At 39.4% G+C, this 23,648-nt stretch overlaps 5 protein-coding genes across 5 annotated transcripts; 1 reads left to right on the top strand and 4 right to left on the bottom strand.

Moving 5' to 3' along the window:
- On the top strand, positions 422-3,575 carry LOC18600817 (pentatricopeptide repeat-containing protein At5g40400). Its single transcript, XM_018119676.1, has 2 exons — positions 422-633; positions 1,270-3,575. The coding sequence occupies exon 2, from the start codon at positions 1,392-1,394 to the stop codon at positions 3,396-3,398; it is 2,007 nt and encodes a 668-aa protein (XP_017975165.1). The 5' UTR covers positions 422-633; positions 1,270-1,391; the 3' UTR covers positions 3,399-3,575.
- Positions 4,028-11,262, bottom strand: LOC18600816 (zinc finger CCCH domain-containing protein 41). The gene is made up of 5 exons (XM_007031495.2): positions 10,904-11,262; positions 8,253-9,149; positions 6,092-7,315; positions 5,372-5,722; positions 4,028-4,823 (listed from the first exon to the last, which is right to left on the bottom strand). The coding sequence occupies exons 2-5, from the start codon at positions 9,036-9,038 to the stop codon at positions 4,359-4,361; spliced, it is 2,826 nt and encodes a 941-aa protein (XP_007031557.2). The 5' UTR covers positions 9,039-9,149; positions 10,904-11,262; the 3' UTR covers positions 4,028-4,358.
- On the bottom strand, positions 12,250-15,652 carry LOC18600815 (arp2/3 complex-activating protein rickA). Its single transcript, XM_018119812.1, has 3 exons — positions 15,199-15,652; positions 14,520-14,798; positions 12,250-13,598 (listed from the first exon to the last, which is right to left on the bottom strand). Exons 1-3 carry the CDS (start codon positions 15,466-15,468, stop codon positions 12,522-12,524), a joined length of 1,626 nt encoding a protein of 541 aa, XP_017975301.1. The 5' UTR covers positions 15,469-15,652; the 3' UTR covers positions 12,250-12,521.
- Positions 15,729-18,802, bottom strand: LOC18600814 (pentatricopeptide repeat-containing protein At1g71210). The gene has a single exon (XM_007031493.2). It carries the CDS (start codon positions 18,706-18,708, stop codon positions 16,051-16,053), a length of 2,658 nt encoding a protein of 885 aa, XP_007031555.1. The 5' UTR covers positions 18,709-18,802; the 3' UTR covers positions 15,729-16,050.
- Positions 19,765-23,085, bottom strand: LOC18600813 (probable galactinol--sucrose galactosyltransferase 5). Its single transcript, XM_018120247.1, has 4 exons — positions 21,588-23,085; positions 21,034-21,211; positions 20,568-20,935; positions 19,765-20,469 (listed from the first exon to the last, which is right to left on the bottom strand). Exons 1-4 carry the CDS (start codon positions 22,821-22,823, stop codon positions 19,906-19,908), a joined length of 2,346 nt encoding a protein of 781 aa, XP_017975736.1. The 5' UTR covers positions 22,824-23,085; the 3' UTR covers positions 19,765-19,905.

Raw genomic sequence — 23,648 nt, 5'->3', positions numbered from 1 at the left:
TTAATTGTTTTTTAAAATTGCTAATCACGTTATGTAGCATAATTTGTATAACAAGTGTCATATTATTGTTAAATATTGCCAGCTTTAGTAATATAGGAATACATTTATTTAATATGATAATATTCTAGTGTGGCCCATGAGTCCAAAGGTTTTTCATATATAATGGGCCGAATTTGGCCTTAAATGGATCTTACTTGGGCCAATATAGGCCTGCTTGCGGGCTGGGACAAGCCACCAAGCCATGTATATGTCTATATATAAATGATAATTTAGCCGAACCTCAGGCCCAAAAGATCCAGGCAGGCTCATTCAAGAATATGAATCTGATTTGTCTCGAAAGGTAGTGTGTGGTGTCGTGCAACTCTTGGTGGAATAAAGGGTAGGTCCATAGGCCCGTAAAATTTAGTGCTATACTCGCAAGAATTGGGTTTCAGGTTCATCTTTTCCAATTGCCTCCGAACGCTTTCACTTCACTTCCTTCATCCATGGTTGTAGTTTTTTCCTTTTTCTATTTTAAGTTTAATAGCTTCCGATCAAACCAAGCTCTCTCTTCAGTCGCCTACCCACATATCAATCTGATTTCTGGTGGAAGATTTGATTAAAGATTTCGGGTTCTCCTCTTCGCTGATTTGGGTAAGCTATTTACTGTATCTTCCAAGTCCTTCTCTTCTCTCATGTACGAGATGCCTGGTATCTTTGATGGCTTGAATTTGTTCTAACTTTCGGGTTTACTAGTGATATTAGTGAGATTCTTATGATGGGTAGTCTTCAATGTAATTACTTCGTGGCTCTGCAGTGAGCTTGAGGAGACATTTTCATTTTTGTTTATTTGCTGCTGCAGAATTTTAATTTTATTGTTTTCCTTTTTTTTAACTGAATGCTGCTGTTAGGAGTAACTCTAACTGCTGTGAGCATGAAAATTTTGGCAAAAGAAGTACTTTCCTAGTTTGTACTCACAACTGCTTAAGTAACCTTTAATTAGAATGAGTGGTTGTTGATAAGGTAAAAAAATTCAATATTGACTAACTTCATTATTTGATCTGTTGTGGAGCCAAAATCTGCATGCTTGACAAATACTAAATTATGTTTTGAGTTGGAACTTCAATTCTCTATGTTTGTTTGATTGATGATGATTTGTTGTGTGCTTATTTTTAGATTTGATTCCAGCTTTTTGATATTTGAAAGCATTTGTAACGTTAAATGTTATAGTTCTTTTAGAAATTGCTTTTACGTAAATACATATTAACAGGTAAATATTATGCAATGCAGATAAATTTGAAATGGTACGTTGAAACACACTGGTATAGGTACATACCGTTTTCAGAACATAACCTAAACGCCCCCTGGTATAGTATTGACTACCTTTCTCTCTCGCTTTCTCTTTCTTCTTGATGCTTCGAGCTTCACTCAATCTCCTAAACCAAAGCCTAACTAAATCAACCAACTTCTATGTAAACTTTATACCAAAATTACCCTATTCTTCCTCTCCTTCTGCTTCTTCATCACTTCAAACCATCCAAAATTCTCACTCCAAACCACTCTCAAATCCACTTTACAACCTTCTTCCTGAAACCCAAAACCCCAATCAAATAGTCAACCTCATTTCCTCATCTCTCAAACAGACCAATTCTCAATTAATCCATCTCCAAAATGACATAAAACCCCTTATTCATCATCTGAGTTGCCATGAAATCACAAGGGTGTTGTTGAGATTTCAGTCTGATGGTTTTTCAGCTTTAACTTTCTTCAACTGGGTTAAAAATGATCTGGGTATTAAACTTTCTTCACATAACTATTGTTACATTATCCATATATTGGCTTGGTGTAAGAAGTTCTCTTTAGCAATGAAATTGTTATGTGAATTGATTGATTATGTTAAGGATTGTTCAAATTGTGAAAATGTTTTTGGAAGTTTGGTTTTTTGTAGTAAAGATTGTAACTTTGATCCTGTTGTTTTTGATATGCTTATTAAGGGTTACGTAAGAAAGGGTAGGGTTAGAGAAGGTTTTATGACTTTTAGAAACATTTTGGAGGTTGGGTTTTTGCCCAGTGTGATTTCTTGTAATTGTCTTTTGAATGGGCTTTTGAGGTTGAATTTTGTTGATCAATGTTGGCTACTGTATGAAGAGATGTGTAGAGTGGGGATTCATCCAAATTCTTACACTTTTAATATATTGACTCATGTTTTTTGTAAAGATGGAAATGCTGATAAAATTAATGAGTTTTTGGAGAGGATGGAAGAAGAAGGGTTTGATCCTGATTTGGTCACATATAATACTCTGATTAGTAGCTATTGTCGGAAAGGGAGACTGAATGATGCATTCTATTTGTATAGGATTATGTATCGGAGGAATGTGGTGCCAGATTTGGTTTCATATACTGCATTGATGAATGGTCTTTGTAAAGAAGGGAGGGTGAGAGAGGCTCATCAGTTATTCCATAGAATGGTTCATCGAGGATTGAGTGCGGACATCGTGTCATATAATACTCTTATTTCTGGTTACTGTAAGGAGGGGAGGATGCAAGAGTCAAAATATCTGATGCATGAGATGATAGGAAATGGGATTTGCCCAGATAGTTTTACTTGTCGAGTTCTTGTAGAAGGATATGGGAAACAGGGTAGGTTAATTTCAGCTTTGAATTTGGTTGTAGAACTTAGGAGATTCAGGGTGTCAGTGTCTTCAGGTATTTATGATTATTTAATGGTTTCTTTATGTCATGAGGATCGGCCATTTGCCGCAAAGAATCTCCTTGGAAGAATCTCTGAGGATGGTTATGTGCCTAAACTGGATATCTATAATGAATTGATTGAGTCATTCTGCAGATGTGATAGTGTGGCAGATGCATTACACCTAAAAGCCGAGATGGCACAAAGGAGAATAAAGGTTGATCTTGTTGCATATAGAGCTCTTATATGCTGCTTGTGTAGAACAGGTAAATGTCGCGAGGCTGAATCCTTGATGAAAGAAATGCTTAAATCTGGTATTCTTCCTGATCCCCAAATATGCAGGGCACTGATACATTGCTACTGCAAGCGATTGGATTTTGATAAAGCAGAGTCGATGTTGAACTTCTTTGCCAAGGAATTCCAAATTTTTGATACTGAAAGTTACAATTGTCTTGTCAGTGTATTAACTGAGGATGGTGATATGAATAAGTTAATGGAGCTTCAGGATAGAATGCTGAAAGTGGGGTTTGCACCTAATAGCCTGACGTGCAAACTTGTAATCCATGGTTTATTGAAATCTACTGCTAGATTGGAAAAAAACGAAAGTTTGTTGAGAACTGGAGAGTTTTTGAAGGGAATTCTAAGGGAGACTGCCGGAGGACCCTTGGAAAAATGGGACAACGTTGCAAACAATGCCAAAAAAAAGGTTGTAATAATCAGCAGCATTTGACCAGTTAGGGTTCTTTTACAGTTTGTATTATATGTTATACATTTGACCCTGCAACTTTTTACTTTTTATAAAAGGGTCCCCTGTTGTTTTCCAATTGATGCTTGATCCCATGAAATTTACTCCTGTATTCATACAGGACTAGGTTATCAACCTTTACGAAAACGAAACTTTGCATGATATGTTCCTATTCCTTGGTCAGTATTGAGTGATGTTTCGTGCAATTTTTGCCGTTTTGCGTGGGCATTTTGGGGATTCAGTCTTCTTCGGGTTTTGCTATGTAGAGGAGAGGAATAAATAAGGGTGGGAAGAAAGAAAGAGATTGAGAGGGACACGACATAGCTAAAATTGAGTCGTTTGTCTTTCTATCTAATGTAGAAAATTTCCCAAGTAAGCAAACGTTACTCCGCAATTGATTGGTAAAACAACGTTGGCACTGACACTGATATCCTCTCCTATGCACTAGTGGTAAGGAGAAGAGGAAGCGATAATTAAGTCTCCCACTTCAGATATAAAGGTGTTTCATTCATTATTACATGAGTCACCATCAATAATCCAAGCAAGATGGAAATCAAAGGCAACAACGCCAACTCACAAAGCCATTTAGCTGCAAGCAAACATGTGAACTGAGATTCTGAAATGGGAATCACTGCGCGACCCCATTAGATTTTTCCATGCAGAATTGAAGTAATCTCAAAAGAAATTTTTTACTTTTAATTCTGTTGTCCTACAAAACTAATCTCGAAAGACGTACAATTTGCCACTCCCGTAAGTGTTAACCCTTGCGGTGGCACAGTTCAAGATCAGAAAATTTTGCCATTTTTACATAATATCCCATGCATGAAACAAAGATATTTTGGAAAATGAAATTTCAGTAAATTGAGAATGCAAAGACTCCTCAAAATTAGAGTTCAGTAGATTGAACATTTTACCTCACTGTACAAATCCCAGAACAGCCCAACCTCAACAAGCATCGCCTTTATGCGACTCTTTCTCACTAGCTGATGAGGATGGACTATGCCGTGAAACTTCTTCAAACAATTCCATATGCTCAACAAAACTCTTTCCTTCTGAATTCTCGGATTCCCCATTACCTGAACCAACAACTTCCTGGGAGACGCTGCATGTTAATTTTTCTTCTCTCTGCACGTCAGCATCTAAAGACCCCTTGGGTATGGAAGATGAAGTTTCTTTACTACTAGGGTCATTGCTAGTAGATGTCAACCATGTAAACTGCAAATTGTTGCCTTGCCAGCATTTACCATTTACAAATGCCCTCTCTGCTGCCCGGCGTGTGCTGTACGTTATAAGAGCTGAGCAATTCTTCAATGCCTCTGACCCCAAACCATCACCATCATTTTCCACTTCTTCTAGCTCCACAGCAAAAAGATCACCGAATTGTAAGAAGTGCTCCTTCAAAGCATCAACCTAATTGACACACATATTTGAGTTACCTCTCAGTGACAACAAACAAAAACATAAAGCCAATCGAGCTTAGACATTAAGTGAAGACCTTTTCATTTAGATAGAGGAGAAAGACTTGTGCCTAGAATCTTAGGTAAGCTGGGGGGTTAAGTACACCAGCCCCCCAAAAAAGAAGCCATATTCGTTCGGATATGCACAATGAATCAACATATTATGACTATTTTTTGTTTTTAACAAAAGAGAAATCAGAAACAAGTATAATTTAATTATCAATAATCATGTAAACAACAAACCGATACATTTGATTGCACTTGTTTTTTTATGTGCAAGGACATAAAGCTCTCTATTCTTTACCACATGCTCATGCTATGCCTTTCACCTTTTGAATTCATTACAAATAGCTAGACATACTAAGGCCCATTGTTTGTGAAATGTGCATCTTTTCATTTTCAAAAAGGATAAGAAAAAGAATCATGGTCAAATCCATCCCCATAAAAAGATGGACCAGGTACAATTTTCTCAGAGAAGGAAAAGAAGAGAAAGTGACTCACATCAGCAAAACCAGAGGGCAATGGTGGAATAACTCTAAAAGCAGGAGGCCGGTTGTCCAATTTGTATCTATTCATCAGGAATGGATGCCCTGCAGGTGCTGATGGACGAGACTGCTGCTTGGGGCTCATAGATTCCTGCAATGCCATGGTGGTATTGGATTTTGGACTGTGAGACACAACATTCTCCGTTGATTTGTTCTTCTCTGTCATCCCTATAGTGCATGGTGTTGCTGCAGAAGCACCAGGTTCAGATGACATTGGAGTTGAAGCTTTTGCCGGATCAGCTGCAATTCCCACCTTTTGCCTCTTAGCAGCTTGCTCAGTCATTAGATCACCCTTGACTCCACTAGACTGCATAAGGTTAAAATAGAAATAAATGTTAAACATGCCTAAATAGGGGATAATATCCCACATTTATATTGTAAAACTCTCATGTTCTGCTCATTATTGTCTCTTGACCCCTGTCAGCATGTGCACATAGTCAAACTATTGGAAGATGCAATACCAAATAAAAGGCACGCATGTTTGACAACACCCAATTGCCACCATTGAAGATTTTCATATTACTTAGCTAAAGCATTCAGGTTCATTCAAAAACCTATGAAAGCATGCAACTTCTGAACCTGATTTTCTACATGTAACAGTTCTTGCGGCACGTAATGTTACTTAAGAAGTGCATATTTAGGAATAGTATATAAAAGTAAAGAAAATTCCCAGTACTTGTTTCTCAAGTTTGTCCAACTGGCGCCGGAAGTCATTCCGCTTCTGCTCCAGCATTTCCTGCTTCTTGCGTAGTTCTTCTTTCATCTGCTCCAGAGTCTCAAATTTTTTCTGCAATGGAGGTGGAACCTTGGGACCATTCGCACTGACAGGCTTAGGGGAATTCAGGGAAGGCACATCAGCACCATGGACAACATTGCTCTTCTGAGGAATAGGTTGAAGATTATCCTTTCCTCTATTAGCAACTGATGTCTGAGATGGAATAACAGAAGCTGTTAGACCACGTGGAGTTATTGATATGCCACTGCCACTGCTCACACCATCATCAGGTATGCTATCCCGATTGGCCCACCAGAGCTTAATAAAGCGGTTACCCATTACAGCATCAGGTGCCTTCAGAGCAGCTTCTGCCTCTTCCCTCCTTGAAAACTGGACAAAGGCCCGTTCACTATTTAATGGAATATAAATGTCAACAACCTCTCCAAACTTACGAAAATGAGAAAGAAGAGCCTCTCTTTTGTTGCTTTTCTGGGGAATCCCATTGACAAACAGTGTACGAAGTGCCTTTTGAGTTGGTTTTCTACTATTACGCATACTGTCTGTCTGTGACTTGAAAGATGAATCCATAACTTTGGAGCCATCATCCTCAGTGCTGATATGCTTTACGTGACGGGAAGTGCCTTGAGAGCTGGGAAATGCTTCTTGCTCTTCCTTAGTTTCATTCTCAAGATAGTCTGAGGATGTGAGATCGATTTTCTCTTTTGTGTCTATTCTACTTCTTGAGCCACCAATTCTACCCCAAACAGACAAACTAGTGCCCTGTGACCCTGTGCCTCTAATTGGCAATTCATTATCAACACTATCACGTAATCTGCCATGATGACGATCAGACATATCATCATTTAGCAAGGGTTCGGCTTCATCGAGCTTGGGTGAATGTATTCCTGAGAGTGCAGCAGATGCTTCTGGGCCATTCTTATTCCACAAGGGTTGATCAGGATCATATAAATCAGCACCACTTGCACTGGTAGAACCAGTGTATATACCATTCAAACCTAAAACATCATCAGCCATTCCGGTCTTGCTACTTTTGCTATGTATCCCCTTGCTGTTCATCAAAGTGGTTGAAGGAGGAACACCTGAAGTTAGGGGTCCAGGTCCAGCAGGTGTTGCCAGTAGTTGTGCATTTGGAACTGTAACAGGGAGGTTAAACTGTGACAGACTCTGCAAATCAGAAGAGAAGTTACTGTTGACTTGAAACATGGAGAATGCTATCTGTTTCAATGTATAATAAAGAATGAAAGCCAAGGAAGGAACACCAGGCAATTTGGATTCCAGAACAGTGTATACATTACGAATGAGATGATCAGTTAGACGATATAAATTGGAAACAAAGCCATTCCACCAGTAAATATAGATCATCAATCAAATATCCAGGATGTCAGAAAAGTCTAATTGCAGAGATCTCTATTAATGTAGTACATTTATTCAAAGCAGATAATTGATCTATAAGCATAAAATTGCTTCTTTTGTCTAGGTAACCCCGCTGTACAATCCAAGGACTTCCCTTCAAGAATATGCTTAAGGACCAAAAGTGATGGAAATTATCCTACCAGAAACAGTAGAAGCAGGCAATCTATCTGGTATGTGTGTTACTTTTATCAGTAGGGTAAAAAGGAGACCAGCAAAATTAAATGGAAAACTAGAAGGGGAAAAAGGTGAGAGACAATACAATTACTAGGTGTCATACAAAAATATTAAAAAGTGAACATAAGAATATTTTGCTGAAATGGACAATTTAGACTAAAAACATAACAGCAAGGCTATGCCTGAGGTATATGAACTCAAAGCAATAAGTATTAATGCCCTGCCTCTAGTGATAGTGCAGCACTGCAACGCAGGTACACAGCTAACAAGCATTTAAAAGGTGTTAAAACGGAAATATTAACAGTCAAAAAATCTTTAGTGCAGTGTTCATCCCATACTTTTTGTTGGGAACCAGAGAACATAAACTGGACCAAATGGTAACTTCCGTGGCTGGTCCTTACTGAAATTGCATTGCTACATGACAATATTTTTTTATCAATTTAGTAAAGGCTCATGGGAAACTTAAGAAGCCACCAAATGTCAGTATCAAGATAGACTTTAGCAAAGTGCTTACCTGAACATCTTCAACAACAATACGATTAACACCATGCTCCATTGGGCACATGTCTCCTCTTAAACAAAATCCACGCTCCTCAAAGTCTCTACACCTTTGGCGAGGAATACCCATATTCAATGAAGAATTCATAGGTGGCCTGAGCGCCCCTTGTAAACCAATAGGATGCAGTGTATCTAGGCCGCCATTTGGTATTCCTGACATAAGCCCAAAGGCACTCCAAGATGGGCTTTGTGCATTTGTAACATTTGACAATCCCCTTCCTGCAAAGAGACCTGGAGCAACAGATCTTGGCTGAACCATCTGAGAAGCAATATCAACTGAGTTGAACCTAGAATCACGCTGATTCCAAGAAGTGCTATCCCTTCCTCTTCCCCTACCAGGACCAGAATCTCCGCTAAATGTTTGGTTTGACCTAATTCTCTGGTTCAGATCCAAATGTCCTCGGGGAAGTGATGCTAATCCAGGGCGTCTTCTATCAAACTTAGATGTCAAGTCTTTGTCTAGCGGCAAACTGTTATAATTTTTCCACGTTTCACCTGCTTGAGATTCATTTTCTCTGAAAGGATGTCCATTTTCCAAAGGTTTATTATGCTTTCTGTATGGCCTTGTAAAAACTGGATCCGTACAGTCTGTCTCTAATGATTGAGAGCGTGTCTCCCGCCTACGATGCTTATGGTTGCGATCATCATCATCCTCATCGCTGACTTCCTTCTCCTCAGGATCACTAACACAGTCAGGAGGAGAAAGACCACCGAGCTTAGGCGATGCAACTTTCAACTCCATTGGATTGTTTTGAAATAAATAAAAATTCCGTGTTCCTTTACAGCATGCAAAGTTCCAAACTCTAACCAAATGAAGCAGTCAAACAACTTGAGAAGCAATTTGACGGAAAACCTAAGAATAGAGGAAAGAGTTAAGGTAGGTAATAATCACATAAAACAGTATTGAAGAGAGCAATTTATGCAAAAAGAAAATTAAATTCGTAGATGCTAAGCATATTTACATCAATGTGAATGCTGAGGGTAAAAGACAATCACATTCAAAAAAAAAATAAAAATGTTGTAATCCATAGCTCACAGACAACAGAACATGAAGTATTAAACAACCATCAGAACTCTAGCTAAAAGGACTCCAGCAAGAGATATATAGTAACACCAAGAAGCCCCTGTATATAACCAAACATACACTGCATCAAATGCTGGTTCCACAAGCAGACATATCAATATAATACCAATATTAAATCCATAAAAAGTAAACTCCGTCAACTTATCAATCTATTGCCTTTCTTGATATTGTGTTTGTTTCTTACGCAGATATATTTTTTACATAAACCCACAGTCCCAAAAACCATAAACCAATTTTGGTCAGCAAGCTCAATGAACTAGCATCTATACAAGTTGATAGCATTTCCAATGCCTCCCAATGAGGTCCTGATGCTGCAAGAACTCTATATGCTACCCCAAAAGTAAGGAATATTAAGTTCAATGCAGATGAACTGTATTTCCATAATTTTATGATTTGTGGTTGACATAGGCCCATATCCAATATTAGATTTAAGTTTTCAAATTCACATCCATCTACCAATGTTACAGAACACACACCAAACAGACACACAGCTGTGTCACTATGACTATGGAAAGTCGGTAAGTCTGACATCTAACACCACTCTTTGGTCTACATTAAAAATTATCCCCATCACTAACTTACAAGAACTATCTTCATGTTATCATTTTCCACAAAATATAACTACTATAAATTCCAAAGCAGACCTTATGCTCAATGATACCGATCAATTCAAATGCCAAAAACCAATACTAATATAAATGCCAAAGCGCATTCTGATTAAACCAAATATGAATTTCAAAAAAATACAGATTTAAACACTGACACAGTTTTCCTGCTCCTTAAACTCATATCAGAAGTAATTTACATAAAATAGTTGCAAAACAACTATGGAACTTCTTTTTCGCTCAACATGCCTGAAAGTTTATCATATTAGCACAAACTAAAGCAAGAATATCAATGCGTCAAAAAACCAGAACTCAACAAAATGATGAACCACCTGCCAGTCTAGAGCACGCAACCATAATAAATAACTTACAATCATTTACACGCCGAAAAAAACTAAATCCTAGGATATAACAGTCAGCTTGAACTCAAATATCATTGCAATAAATAAATAAATAAATAACTAAAACTGGCTCAACAATTGCATTCAGCAATAAGTTATTGCAAAAAAACAGACTATTTGATGACAAAAAAAATTTCACTACAACTCATTTCTTTGCTCCTTGAGTCTGAATTCTGATTTCTCATGTCAACCTAAGCGAAACAAGTTCCATAACGATCTTCGAGCTGATTAAAACCGCATTTTCCACTTGAAATAAATTAAAGCTAAAAAGTCAAAAATTTACGCACAACTTTAAGTCGAGAATCAAGAAAAATAACTAGAAAAGCAAAACCTAATCCAAAAACTTCTAAAAATATATATTAAATAGATTTTCGCAGCTTAAAATAAAAAAAAAATGTTGTGTAAAAACCCAATTAGGTAGACGAAATTCAAATAATTAAAACAAAAAACAAAATAAAAAAATCTAGGTTTCGCAGAAAAAAAAACGATATATTAATGAGCAAAAAGGAAACCTTACAGAATATTCTAGAAGAATCGAAGGAACAATGTCTTCGGAGCTATCATTTGATTCCGGACTGAATCCGGCCCGACGTGGAAATGAGGGAGAAGGTAATTTAGAGGCGACGGAGGGTATTTCGGGAAGTGAGAATAAGAATAAGTCGGAAAGAAGGGAAGGCAGGGTGGGGCAGGATCGTAATATAGTTATAATCGAGGGGTAGTTTGATTAGAACGTTGTGCAGGGGAAAGGAGATTGTGTGTGAGAGAGGGAGACAGAGGGAAGGAGGGGGTTTATGGTAGTACTTTGGGAGGGTTTGACGAAAGCTGTGAGAAAAAAAAAAAGTTACAAACGAGATTTTTGAGAGAAAAAGAAAAGAGAGAGGAGGAGATGGAGGAGAGAGAGCCGAAAGAGTCCCGAAAAAGAATAAATAAAAATTTATATGAGGAGGGAAATGAGAACGGGCAATTTTATTTTACGCCCCATACTTTATGTGTATTTACATTTTGACCCATTTATTTATTTTATAATTTCATTAGTAGGTCTTTAGAATTTTCATCTTTTCAATTCAGTAATTTTAATTCGTCATTATACCTGTATTATCAAAAAATTAACTTGCAGTAATTTATTCAATTTATTGATGTGAGAGAAATAGTGAATGGATTGAAAGCGTAGATCAATTTGGGTTATGATTTTGTTCAATAATCACCAATTGAATGCTCCAACTTACTTAGGCATGCATTATTAAGTCAATTATGAGCAAGCCACAATTGATTTATGACTTTATTATTAAAAAAAATGAAGCACGATGTCGTTTTGTTCTTGATCACTTGCTTTAAAAATAAGGTTCCACGTTTGTATTTTTATGTGAGCCATGGACTCGACTGATTTACTAGTTCCTCTTCAGGTATCCCCCTGGGCTATCCAAGAATTGTTACGTAATAGTCAACACAATGGAATTGTTTCATTCATTCCCAAAGACATCTACCAACCCAGCAGGTATATTCCTGCACTCATCTTCTACTTTATCGTCAACCCGAACCCCGAACCCAAAACCCGTATTGAAATGATTCGAATTCAAAGTAACTCAAAACCAAATATGATTCGGATTCAAAATAATTCGAACCTGAAACAACATGGACCCGACAATCATGTTGAAATGCTTAAATCTTACATAAAATCTAAAATGACTCGAAACTACATAGAACTCTGATACGATACGAATCTAAAACGATCCGAACATGAACCAGCATGAGACAACCAAAACATGAACCCCACCTGTTTGCCTCCTCTAAATGCAAGATCAAAAAAAAAAAAAAATGCCAGAAGCGTTTGCCAGTATCATATTACAAAAGTTAAAAACAAAATATATCAACAAAATGGGAACTTGACAATTTAATTCTGATTATTGTAAGTATAGACACATGTAAAAAGGCTGGACAGTCAAACCAGAAATTAAACAACTGAAGGCTAAGCCAAGAAAGCAATTTGAAATTTTAGAAACAAGAGCAAGAAAGAGTGAAGGGGGGAAAGGGGGAAACGAGAAACCAAGTGGGGTGAAATAGCCCCTACGCTCCAGACAAGTTCAACCAGAATCAAGTGATAGTAATTTACATCAGCATGCATCAGTGATGCCAGGTTACCGCCCGAACCAACCTCTGGGTGGCTGGACTTCACTATCATTCATTAGCTTATCCAACACCACATTGAGGTCAACAGACTGGCCATTCTCTGTCAACTTTCTAACGGTTGCTCTAACATGATCTCTAGGAAATCCCATGCTTGTCACTTTGTCAATCACATCATCAACGGGTACCCTGTTTCCAGGTCCAGAAGGACCTGATCCACCACCAACCCCAGAAGCAGTGGGCAATGCATGTGGTAAAATCCTAGCAGTCGGAAGCTGTGGGTAACCACTTCCACCACTTTGTCCCATAGGAGAAGATGGGAGCTGCTGCATTTTCATTGGGGAGCCACTGCCATATTGTGAAGGTGATCCACCATAAGCATATGGTTCACTTTGCCCAGATTGTGGGATATATCCAGCTGAAAACCCTGAACCAGGCCTACTGGATGGTGGCTCATGCATTTGAGGTGGAGCCCCATAATACTGTTGGGAGGAAGGGGGGCCACTGGGTGGTTGAGAGGGTGGCTGGCGCAGGTTTGGTGGATAGTTCTGAGAAGGAACATAAGGAGCCTCTTCAGGATGGTGGCCTAAGGAAGGTTGGAGTTGAACGGGCTGTGGTGGCTGCGAATACTGCGGTGGAGGGACTGGTTGATATGGTTGATGAGGTGGTGCCGCAGGAGGAAGCTGTGGTTGCTGAGTTGGTGGTACTGGGAATTGCTGACCTGGAGCCTCTTGAGTGTGGCCCGGCGGTGGATAGTAAGCATCTCGTTGAGGGACAGAAGGAACTTGGCTCTGAGGGAACTGATTTGGGTGCTGGACTGGAGGTGGCAGATTCTGCTGGGGAAGAGCCAGAGGAGGAACGGTCGGTGGAGGAGGAACAGAAGGAAGTGACTGTGGAAAAGAGGCAGCGGGAGGAAGCTGCTGGTGAGATTGGAAAGGAGCAGATGCAGCTTGCTGCACAGTATCCACATGCACAGTGTTCTGGGTTTCTGATGGGTGATCTCCCTTGGTCACCTGCAGCTTTGCAAGGTGTAACTGAGCTTCCATTATCTCTTGCTTTTCTTTTAAAACATGCACCCCTGTTTGAACCTGCATGTGGTTGATCAAAAACATCAAATAAACACAAGCCAATCATCAAAATATGAAAACATGGATAAGTCCGCATTAGACCTACCATCAAATCACACTATAGATGACAAAATTCTGTCCTCCAACCATACCACATCAATGAATATTTCTTGCAAGTGAACCATTTGAAACATAATCAGGACCTTCAGTACCCAGCTTAGTTTTACATGGGGCTAGAACATTATTCCTCTTTGTAAGTTTGTTAACTGCCATTATAAATCAGCCAAACCTTTTGTCCTCTAATAAGTAATCATAAGTCAATAGAAGATCTTTGCAGTTGAATAACATATTACTAGAATATTCATATTCTAGGATTTAGTGAAGGTGGGTTACAAATCTACCTTCGCTTTGGAAGCTACATATGATGTCTTCACTTTACTAACGGATAAAGACATTGCCAAAGTGAGATACATAATTGGATCAGACATCAATTTAGTGGGACCAAGAACATAGTGAGACAAATAAAGGTGTTTGGATGTTGTGACAAGTTCATATCCCTCAACATCATGGCTTCCACTGTGGTTTACTAATTTAACTGCTATTCGTTAATAGTACCTGTTCTGCTTAGTTCCTATAACTAAACTGAACAAACTTTCCCTATATAAAGAATCATTCCAAGTTTTTGACAATGTTTGGCACCAAATGATACATTTCTTTGACGAGAAACAACTAAACAAATCGATAAGAGACATAAAATTCTCCAAATTCAACATAAGCAGGATAAAATACCAATCTTCATAAAGAATAACAATCTATTCAACTCTTAAATTCAACAAACTTGAACTCACGAAATACACAATGTACATCTATCTTTACCTTGATATGCCACAGGCAGCCATAGCAAAAACAAATAACAAGGAAGAAGATTGTTTCAGAAAATACCTCATTTAAAATATTCTCCAGCTGTCTCATTTTTCCCTCAGTGCTTCCGTGATTGTTTCCTACAGACACCTTCAGATCATCGACAGAATTCTCAAGGTTACGAGTCCTACTCTCCAGCTGTGTCAGTCGCGCACTAACAACTTCTAACATGTGGATCAAATTATCAGTATGTTTCTTCATGGTTCGATCAATCTCAGCCACTATTGATGTGTCAAAGGCATTTCGGTCCTTTTCTAGAATGACTTTTGCAGGTTCAACGGAGTCAAGAGAACCATAATTCTGTCCAGAGCAAAGAAAAGTCAAGTAAACAGTAATCAGTAATGCAGTCGAAGAAACCCAACTGAAACTCATACCTTAACTATTAAGAAAAAGAAGAAAATTTACTAATCAAACTGTAATGCATTAAAAGACCCCAAGCACATATAATCTCAAAAATCCACACAAGAACCACAAAATTACTAATCAAACTAAATTGATTGAATAAACCCTGAAAAACTAATCCCAAAAATCCCAAGCAATTCTTGAAAAAAAGAATCTAAAGAACCACCAAGAAATGAAGTTCAAATCGACAAAACTTACTGATCAAACTACAACCACATAAAAGAAACACCAAAAATCAAATGCCCAGAAAAACCCACAAATTTTAATCAACAAAAAGAATGGGGGTTAAAGGGTTTACCTTAGTTTTAGAATCACCCGAACTCCAAGACCTGGGGTTATTATTAACAGCAGCGGCATCAAGGCTCGTCGAGACGGGTCGGATCGGCTGGAAATCATAACTGGGAAAGATACCTTCCTTGTTACTAATTCCGGAGCCTTGGTTGTGATTATCTTCGTTTTGAGGGTTATTCATCAGATCGATGAAATCCTTGTTGGTATTGTGGGGAGGTGAAGAAGAAGAAGACGTTAAGTCCATTATCTGCTTGTCCATGAACTGAGATGTATTCATCGATGGAATTTGGCTTCTCTATTTTTTTTTGTTTTTTCTTATTTTTGCTTCTTTAAAGTTTTTGTTGGAAATGGGATGAGTAGAAAATTTGGGGTTCCAGAGATGGATTTGGAGAGAAGAATAAGCTTGTTTGGCTTTTTTTAATTGATGAATTAATTCTGCCCCCTTGGCAACGGCATGATCCAAACATTTGTACTGCTCTCTTTTCGAGCTGGGCCTATTTGGGCTCATAAAGATCATTCATCACTTCAATTGAAGGAAAAAAAAGAAGTAGCTCCTGTAGTGTTCTAATCGAAGGACATTTTGAACAGAATACAGTTCAATTGGTTTGATTAGAAGGCAAAACATTCATGGTATAAACAGAAGACCAAGTTCACCCATAGTCAATGCAGCATTACACAAAAAAGAAATGACAATTGATTGCCAATACAGCATTATACAAAAAAGAAATGACTATTGATTCCACATAAATCAATCGAATCAGGCCTCCAACATGTCCATCTCTCTACAGTTTCACAAAGACATTCTGAATGATTAGCTACTATTGAATACCTAGATTGTAGTTTTACCAAAAAGAAACTGCTAGATTAACAGTTTGGTATTCTCCGTTAGATCAAACCCTTTTCTAAACATCTCCTCCACCCATCTGCTGGCCTCATCCCTCCTCCCCTTTCTGAGGAGACTATGTACTATGATGTCGTAAGTCCATCGATTCGGCTCATACCCCTTCTGGCATATCCAGTCATACAACTCCCAAGTATGGTCCACATCGCTTACACTTAGTTTCCTCAATAGCAAATTGTATGTGTAGATGTCCAGTGGGAAACACACTTCAATCATCTCTTCCAACCTCTCAACCTCTTGGCTCACTTCAATACAACCGGAAAATACTCCAATGAGTTGCCCAAGCAATGAAACATCTGATGTCTCATCTTGCACACCTCTCAATCGAATCCAAGCCCTATACAGATCTTTAGTCCTAAAAGAATGTAACAAAAGTACATTACCAATAAAAGATGTAACATGACCCCTAGTTTTCTCCAACTCATTAACAAGACCTACAACCAAATCATAGCATTTCTTTGAGCACAGCAGCTGTATAAGATACTCATAACATTCCATACTTGGAAATACATTATTAGCCCTCATTTCTTCCATGAATTTCAATGCATAATCTGCCCTGTTGGCTTTGCAAAGACCAACGACCATGGAACTATATAGTCTTCTGCCTATCCTTCTTCTCTGGCGTACATCATTAAAGAAATTTAGAGCATCAGAAATTCTATCATTCCTTAGGTAACTATGCAACATAAGAACGTCGGAACTCAGAGCGGGCTTAATCCCACTTCTTAGCATCATCTCAAATACTTCTCTAGCTAATTCAGGCCTTTTGGCATGACCAGCTCCATCAATGAAGAAGTCATAAGTATGAGAGCTAGGTTCACAACGAGACAATTGGATTTCCAGCAATTTGAAGAACTGGTTTTCCGGACTTTGCATATCACACAGGCAACAGATAACAGTTCTAAACAATTTTCTAGTTACTCTATGGCCCTTCTCCTGCATTTCAAGTAGTAATCTTGCGGCAATATCTCCCCTATTTGACTTGTTAAAACCCTGAATCAAGTGAAAGTAAGTACTCCTTGCCATATCTTTGTTTATTCTACTAAGTTCACCGTGTATTAAATATCCATCTTCAACCCTCTTTGCTTTACACAGAGCTTCAATAAACTTGTCATATAGAGAATTGCTGGGCATAACATTTCGCTCTAGGGCAAAAACCACCAGCTCCTTCATCTTGTCAAGTTTTCCCTCCCTGCACAAGGCATCCGCAAGAATAGCGAAGGTTTTTTTACCAGGGAAATAACCTTCATCAATTGAATTTCTTAACACATGGTAAGCTTCATCAATACCCCCATTTCCACATAAGACATTGATCAAATAGTTATAAGCCATGCCATTAAGCGAGAGTCCAAATTCTGACCTGGAGTTATACAACTCAATGGCAACATCCACCATCCCAGCCTTACAAAGGAAACATAAAACAGCATTCATGGTAACCTTATCAGGTAAAATACCATCTTCCTCCATTTCAATTAACAAATCACAAACATCCTCAAGGCGGTTCTCCCTTAATAGTCTTAACACCAAAAAATTGTATCGAAACACGTCAGGAACATATCCGTCTAATGATTTCTTGCTCATGAGAAACTCCAAAGCCCCATTTAACCTCCCATGTTGCACAAGATTTCTAAGCCACATCCCATAGGCTTGCTCCATTGGCACATTCAGCTCCCTAAACTCCTCCAACAAGGTGACGGCATGCTTGAACTTCTTACACTTGCAAAGCGCATCCACAATCACACTGAGACCATGCCCAACAACATGGTTCCCACCCTCCGCCAAGCGACGCAAGTAGGCCTCCGCCTCATCCAACTTATTCTGCTTGCACCAGAATTTCAGCATGATGGAGTGGGTCATGTCATTCTCCAAACCCCTCATAGAAATCTGCTTAGCAATCATGTCAACGGCGTCAAAGCAACTCTCCTCTACAAGAGCATTCAAAAGCACGTGGAAGGCGAAGTCATCCAAGTCAAGACCCTGGAACCGCATTCTGCCGAACAGCTGGAGTGCCATCTCTGGTTTCCCTGCAATGGCATAGCCCATGACCAAAGTGTCGTGGAACCTGACCTTGTGAATGTACCTATGGGCCATATAATCCTGCAAAAACTCAAGCGTCAAAGACATGAGCTTCGCTTTCGACAGAATCTTGAAGATGGAATGGAAGGTGGCTCGGGTGTGGTAAAACCCAGGTTGGCGGCCTGCCCAGTCGAAGAACTTGAGGCAGGAGAGAACATCTTGCGAGGAGGTGCGGCCGTAGGAGAGGACCTGGAGGACAAAGGTCTCGGAGAGACGGAGGTTGAGGTGGGACAGAGCAAGGTCAGCGGCACGCCTGGAGGATGCATCGTCCAATGCGGCTTGGCCTTGGGAGTTTAGGATGGTGAAAATGCGGTCGAGGAGAGCTGTGTTCCGAGCCTTGAACCAGTCCTTGAAGGATGCTACCACGTCCGCGGCGCTCAGGTTGAGATGATGGGGTGATGAGGAGTTGTTGGGAGAGCGAGATTGGGAGAGGATCAAACAAGAGTAAGAGTAAGAATCAGAATTACGATTACCATTTTTCAGCAGGAGAATTGGACTGGATTTTGCCGCATGTTTGATTGAATTTAACAGCATTATCATTATCTTTGCTCCGGAAGAGATGATGGATCCTTCGTCTGTTTCCAACACGACAACTCCGATAGGTATTTCCAACTAGATTAACACCCAGACCAGCCCAGCCGCTGCAACTCAGCCTCAGGTTTAATGAGTTAAGTGCTTGTACACATATTTATTAATTAATATTCAAATGTATTTTCGTTTTCTAATTTTGGAAAATCAGTATTCCTGTGTGACATATTTATTAAAAAAACAATTATTGATAAAATTGATTTTCTATATCTCCAAAACTTGTTCTAAGTATTCCTGTCTAAAAATTATTTTTAATTACAATTAATATAATTATAATAACAACATAAAAACAGTTGTTTAAGTATTCCTGTTCTTTTAATTAATATCTGTTGTACATGGTTGAGCTTCTTATTTTAATTTTAGAATCTAAATAAATTGCAATAAATAAATTAGTAGTAAGCACAGGCATGTGTGCCCAAAAGAACAGGAAATTGCATTGACAAACTTGGTAAACAACTGCTGGAGCTTGGCCAACTTTGAATCCACTTTTAGGCCCATGTAGGAGTCTGCAGTCTGCAGCTACACTACTCAGCTCTGGTCCAAGTAGAATTTTGTGGGCAAAGCTTCCTCAAGGCCATAAGGAACAAAGCAGCTCCAGTGAACTTGTGTTGTGGCTTGATGACAGTTTCAATACTATAGTAAGTGTCGGATTCTTGAGTTCAAGGCCCATAGTTTCTTTGGAAGAAAAGGAAAAAGATTGCTGGTTTGGGTCATGAACTTCTCTGTTGTCCATTGCCATTCTTCAAAACAACGGCCTTACAGAGACTGGAAATGTCTAGAAGATTGCTGGTAGAAACCAGACCCTTCTGTCAGGAAGCTAATCAGTCTAGCAAAATGTTCAGTTTCCTTTCCTGTTCTGCTTGTATCATTAGGACCATTTCTCAGGTCGCTAATCAGTTTAGCAATATGTTCAGTTTCAGTTCCTTTCTCCCTGGATCAGAAATTTTGTTTATCCTTTCAGTTGTTGTGCAGGCTGTGAAGAGCAATGATTTGCTGAAGAACATAAAGTAGAGAGAAACAGTAGTAATTAACTTCATTAACTTAAATTCACATAGTTACTTTTCCAGTGATTTGGTTGGAAGTAAGCCATTAAGCTTCTTGTAATGTCAAGAAGTCAGAGACTTTCTTGTAATAGACCTAGCTTACAAGTTAGAACAAATACTCTATCGTAGATAAACCTGCAGGACTAGACCATGGTACTTGAACAATGACCATGTGTCCTTCATACTCAAAACCAATATCTTTTCCATCAATCTTGCAAGCTCTTGGTTTGTCTGATGCAAAGACTCTCATTTCACCAGCTCCCTTCACTCCTATTTCCAATGAGCTCTCGAATTCATCGTAGGCTAATGACTGGATGGCACCACCAGCGTTGAGCATGTTGACTAGCCCAATAGGAGCAAAGTGGACTGATTTTCCAGCCAAGACAGTAACCGGGGAAACAGTTATCAGCTCGAAATTGAATGGCTCCAGGGAAATTTCAATGCTTTCAGCTGGTTTGGAGAGGACCAGCTTCTTGGACTGAGACAAGTACAGGGCAAAAACTTGTACAGCTTCAATGGAAATCGGATTCTTGCCACTTTTCCACTCAATATCCTTGGGATTGGTCTTAGCAGTGACCATGTTAGAAAACTGAGAGGCACATTGGTTGCGTCTGGTTTCACGGCACCATCCACCTCCTTGACAGTTGAATGCCCCAATCACACCAGTGTACTGTTACATCCAAGACTAAATTGTCAATCTCTCTGATGAATGCAAAACAATATGATTCGGTAAATAATAATACATATAATCCAACATGACAAACTAACCTTGTTCAAGTTCCAGATTTTGAGCATGGTCTTGCCATCATGGAGAGGGTCCTCAAAGAGGCAATCCCTGGTTGGAAGTGCATAGTACTGGCACCGGAGGATGGACCCGTCAGGCAACACTAGCCGCTTAAGCAAGGGGAAGTTGTGCTTCCCAACAGTGTCACTAACATAAATTGGGCCACCGGAAATTGCCCTGGAGGCAGCATGGAACTCAGCACAAGGGTGAGTAGACTGGAACATGTCCCAATCAGGATGGATAAAGTTGCCCATCCATAAACTGTTATAGGCACAGTGCACCATGTGACAGCCTTGGAGCCAGAATGTGCCGTTGGGGTCACCAGATGGATCAGTGCACCAAAAATCATCACCTACAAGCAAACATACATACATACATTCAGCTAGGCCCAAGCTACAATACTTATCATCGTGTAAAAGTATTCTTCCAATACAAAAAGCATTTACTTACCGACACGACCAAGGCATATGGCTTCTGTTCCTAGGAACATGAAATCGTTGCAGTGTTCCATACTAGCAATAACGCCATTGCCTTTGAAATGCTTCCTCACAGAGTCTGTTAGGGCCCTGTAATAAGCCTTTGCAAGCTCAACTCTTCCACCGTAGTTCTCACACAACATCTCCAGCAGCTGTTGGAAAACATAATATTAATTAAAAGATTAGTCTAGGCTTAAATCAGATTATAATATGGTCGGAATTTATTTACGAGGATGACAAAGATTTGTTGCGGAACAACAGAACATAACGTGTGAAACTAAAAAATGACACACACCCAGCAGTTTCGTGCCGACCAAACTGCAGTAGAACCAACAGAACGTTTTGTCTTTATTTTAAAGCTAGTGAAACTAACAGGAAAAGATTGAGATTTGGTCCTGTCACAGGACACTTGGCATTTTTTTATGAACCAAAGGGCACTTGGCATTTTTTTTTGTCATAAAATTTTAAAAATTAAATCTACTTTAAATGGAAAAATAATTAAAAAAGAATTTCGGATTAGTAACTTACATGGATAACGTCCACCTTGACTCCATCAATTCCAACCTTTTCAAGGTGAGAATGAATTCCTTCATAAAGTTGATCAACCATCTCCGGCGGCACCAACCCGACGCCGGTGCTGACGATCTTATCAACGGCGAGATCCTCCATTGTTTTCTTCGCTCCCGGAGACAATTCCGGTTGGACCACCTTGGTTTCCGGTAATCCGGGGACGTTAGGCCTTAAACCACCCCAATATCCGCAGAGGGCATGCCAGACGTAAACAAAGTCTACAGTGTTGAATTGCTCCTTGAGGTCCTTGATAAAGGCACCCATGCCCTTATTAGGTGCGCCAGTGCCCGAAGTTTTAGGACTTACGTAGTCCCTGAACTTGTAATTCTCTTGGAACTTCAGTAACCTGCACGGCATTTGCTCACCAGCAACAGTGCAATTCATGCCTTCTTTGGTGATTGGGTCCTCATCATGACTGATGGATTGCCACCCATCGTCGATCAACACGAGCCCAGGTGGGCACCCACCATCAACGAGACCCTTGACGCCTTCCCAAACGCCTTGAGGGTGCACGGTAAGATAAAATGCATCCCACGTGCACCACCCAAATTTTTCCACGATGCCTGGTGGGGTTTTTTCTTCTAAAAGTTTGAAGGTTCCAAGATGAAACCTGATCACTTTCATGGCTTCTTTGACCAAGTTGAAGGGATCTTCACCGGCATGCACGTAAAGAACACTCCGGAATCCGGCGGATGTGACCTTGGTGGACCCACTTTCGACGCAGATGTCAACGTTGTCGTCTGTTCCAGGCTGAAGGGATGCCCTGAAAGAACCTTCAAGGAGAGGAAGGAGGAGAACGTAGGGCCTGCCAGAGTCTGATTTATCAAGAATAACCATCTGAGTTTCGTTTTCAAGGTCTCCCCCATTGGAACCGACCCAATGAGTAGTCCACCAGACCTTGAACCTGAAAATGCTCATGAACTTGATGTTCTTGAGCTTGCCGATGGGAACAACATGGCGGCTGGCGGGTTCAACGGCGTCAAATCCTACAAAGGATCCAACGGTGGATTTTGATTTGTCGGTGGTTGAGGATCCATAGGGGGAAGGAGTTACAGTGATGTTATCAGGGACATCAGAGAGAAAAACATGGCCATTGGCAATGAAGTTTGAGCCTTCCAGGGCGAATGGAGACTGGTGATGGCTATCAACAAGGCCTGAAACACCAGAGCTAGCCTTGCTCAAGCTTGGAGCCATAATGTAAAAAAACAAAAACAACAGGTTCCTGCTTTGTTAAGAGAAAAGAAGAGTACAGAAAGAGATGAATGAAGGGTTGTTTATATAAAGGAAAGAATTGAGATAGAATCGGTAAAACAGTTTGCTTTGATTCTGTGCCTTAATGAGAGCTTTAACTTTGCTTGCTAATTTGTTGCTCAAAGAAGATGGCAGCTGCCCAAATTTATAGGCTTAGCTCCCCACCTCCCCCTACCCCAGGAAGGGAAGATGAGGTGGGGTTTCCTTGGCTGGAAAAGGCAATAAAAAACAAATATTAGAAGAAAGTGAGGGTTTGGATTTTATTTTTCGTTTAATCTAGTGGATCATAGCAGGTAAAGCAAAAGATTATCCAAAAATCTCTCTTCCATGTTTATTGGTTTGTTAAATGGAGTCATCATCATGTGCAAGATTTGAGAGAGTCAAGAATTGGACAAATGTAAAGTTTAGACTTCCTATAGGCTAGATCCTGGTATGACTAGTAGGAAATGGGGACACATATTATCAACAATATTTTATTTTTCATTAAAAAAATTCAAAAATAATCTTTAACCCCATTAAATTAGTCATAATCTTAGTTGACTCTCTATATATAATCAGGTCCAACATTCGCGGATATATTTCCCTAGACTTTTAGCTAGTATTATTTCTTTGCCCCTCCAAAAGAAAAATAAAGAAAAAAAAAATCTTGGATTATATCATATATGGTAAAAGCAATATTCGAAGAAATAAACATTAATAGTTGGGTTAATATCATTTTATTTAAAATATTAGAATAACCATATATAATAGTTAAAGATTAATAATATT

Source organism: Theobroma cacao, chromosome 4 (genome assembly GCF_000208745.1).
Source record: "Theobroma cacao cultivar B97-61/B2 chromosome 4, Criollo_cocoa_genome_V2, whole genome shotgun sequence".
Taxonomy (NCBI): Eukaryota; Viridiplantae; Streptophyta; class Magnoliopsida; order Malvales; family Malvaceae; genus Theobroma; species Theobroma cacao.
This window is presented reverse-complemented; position numbering and strand designations above follow the sequence as displayed.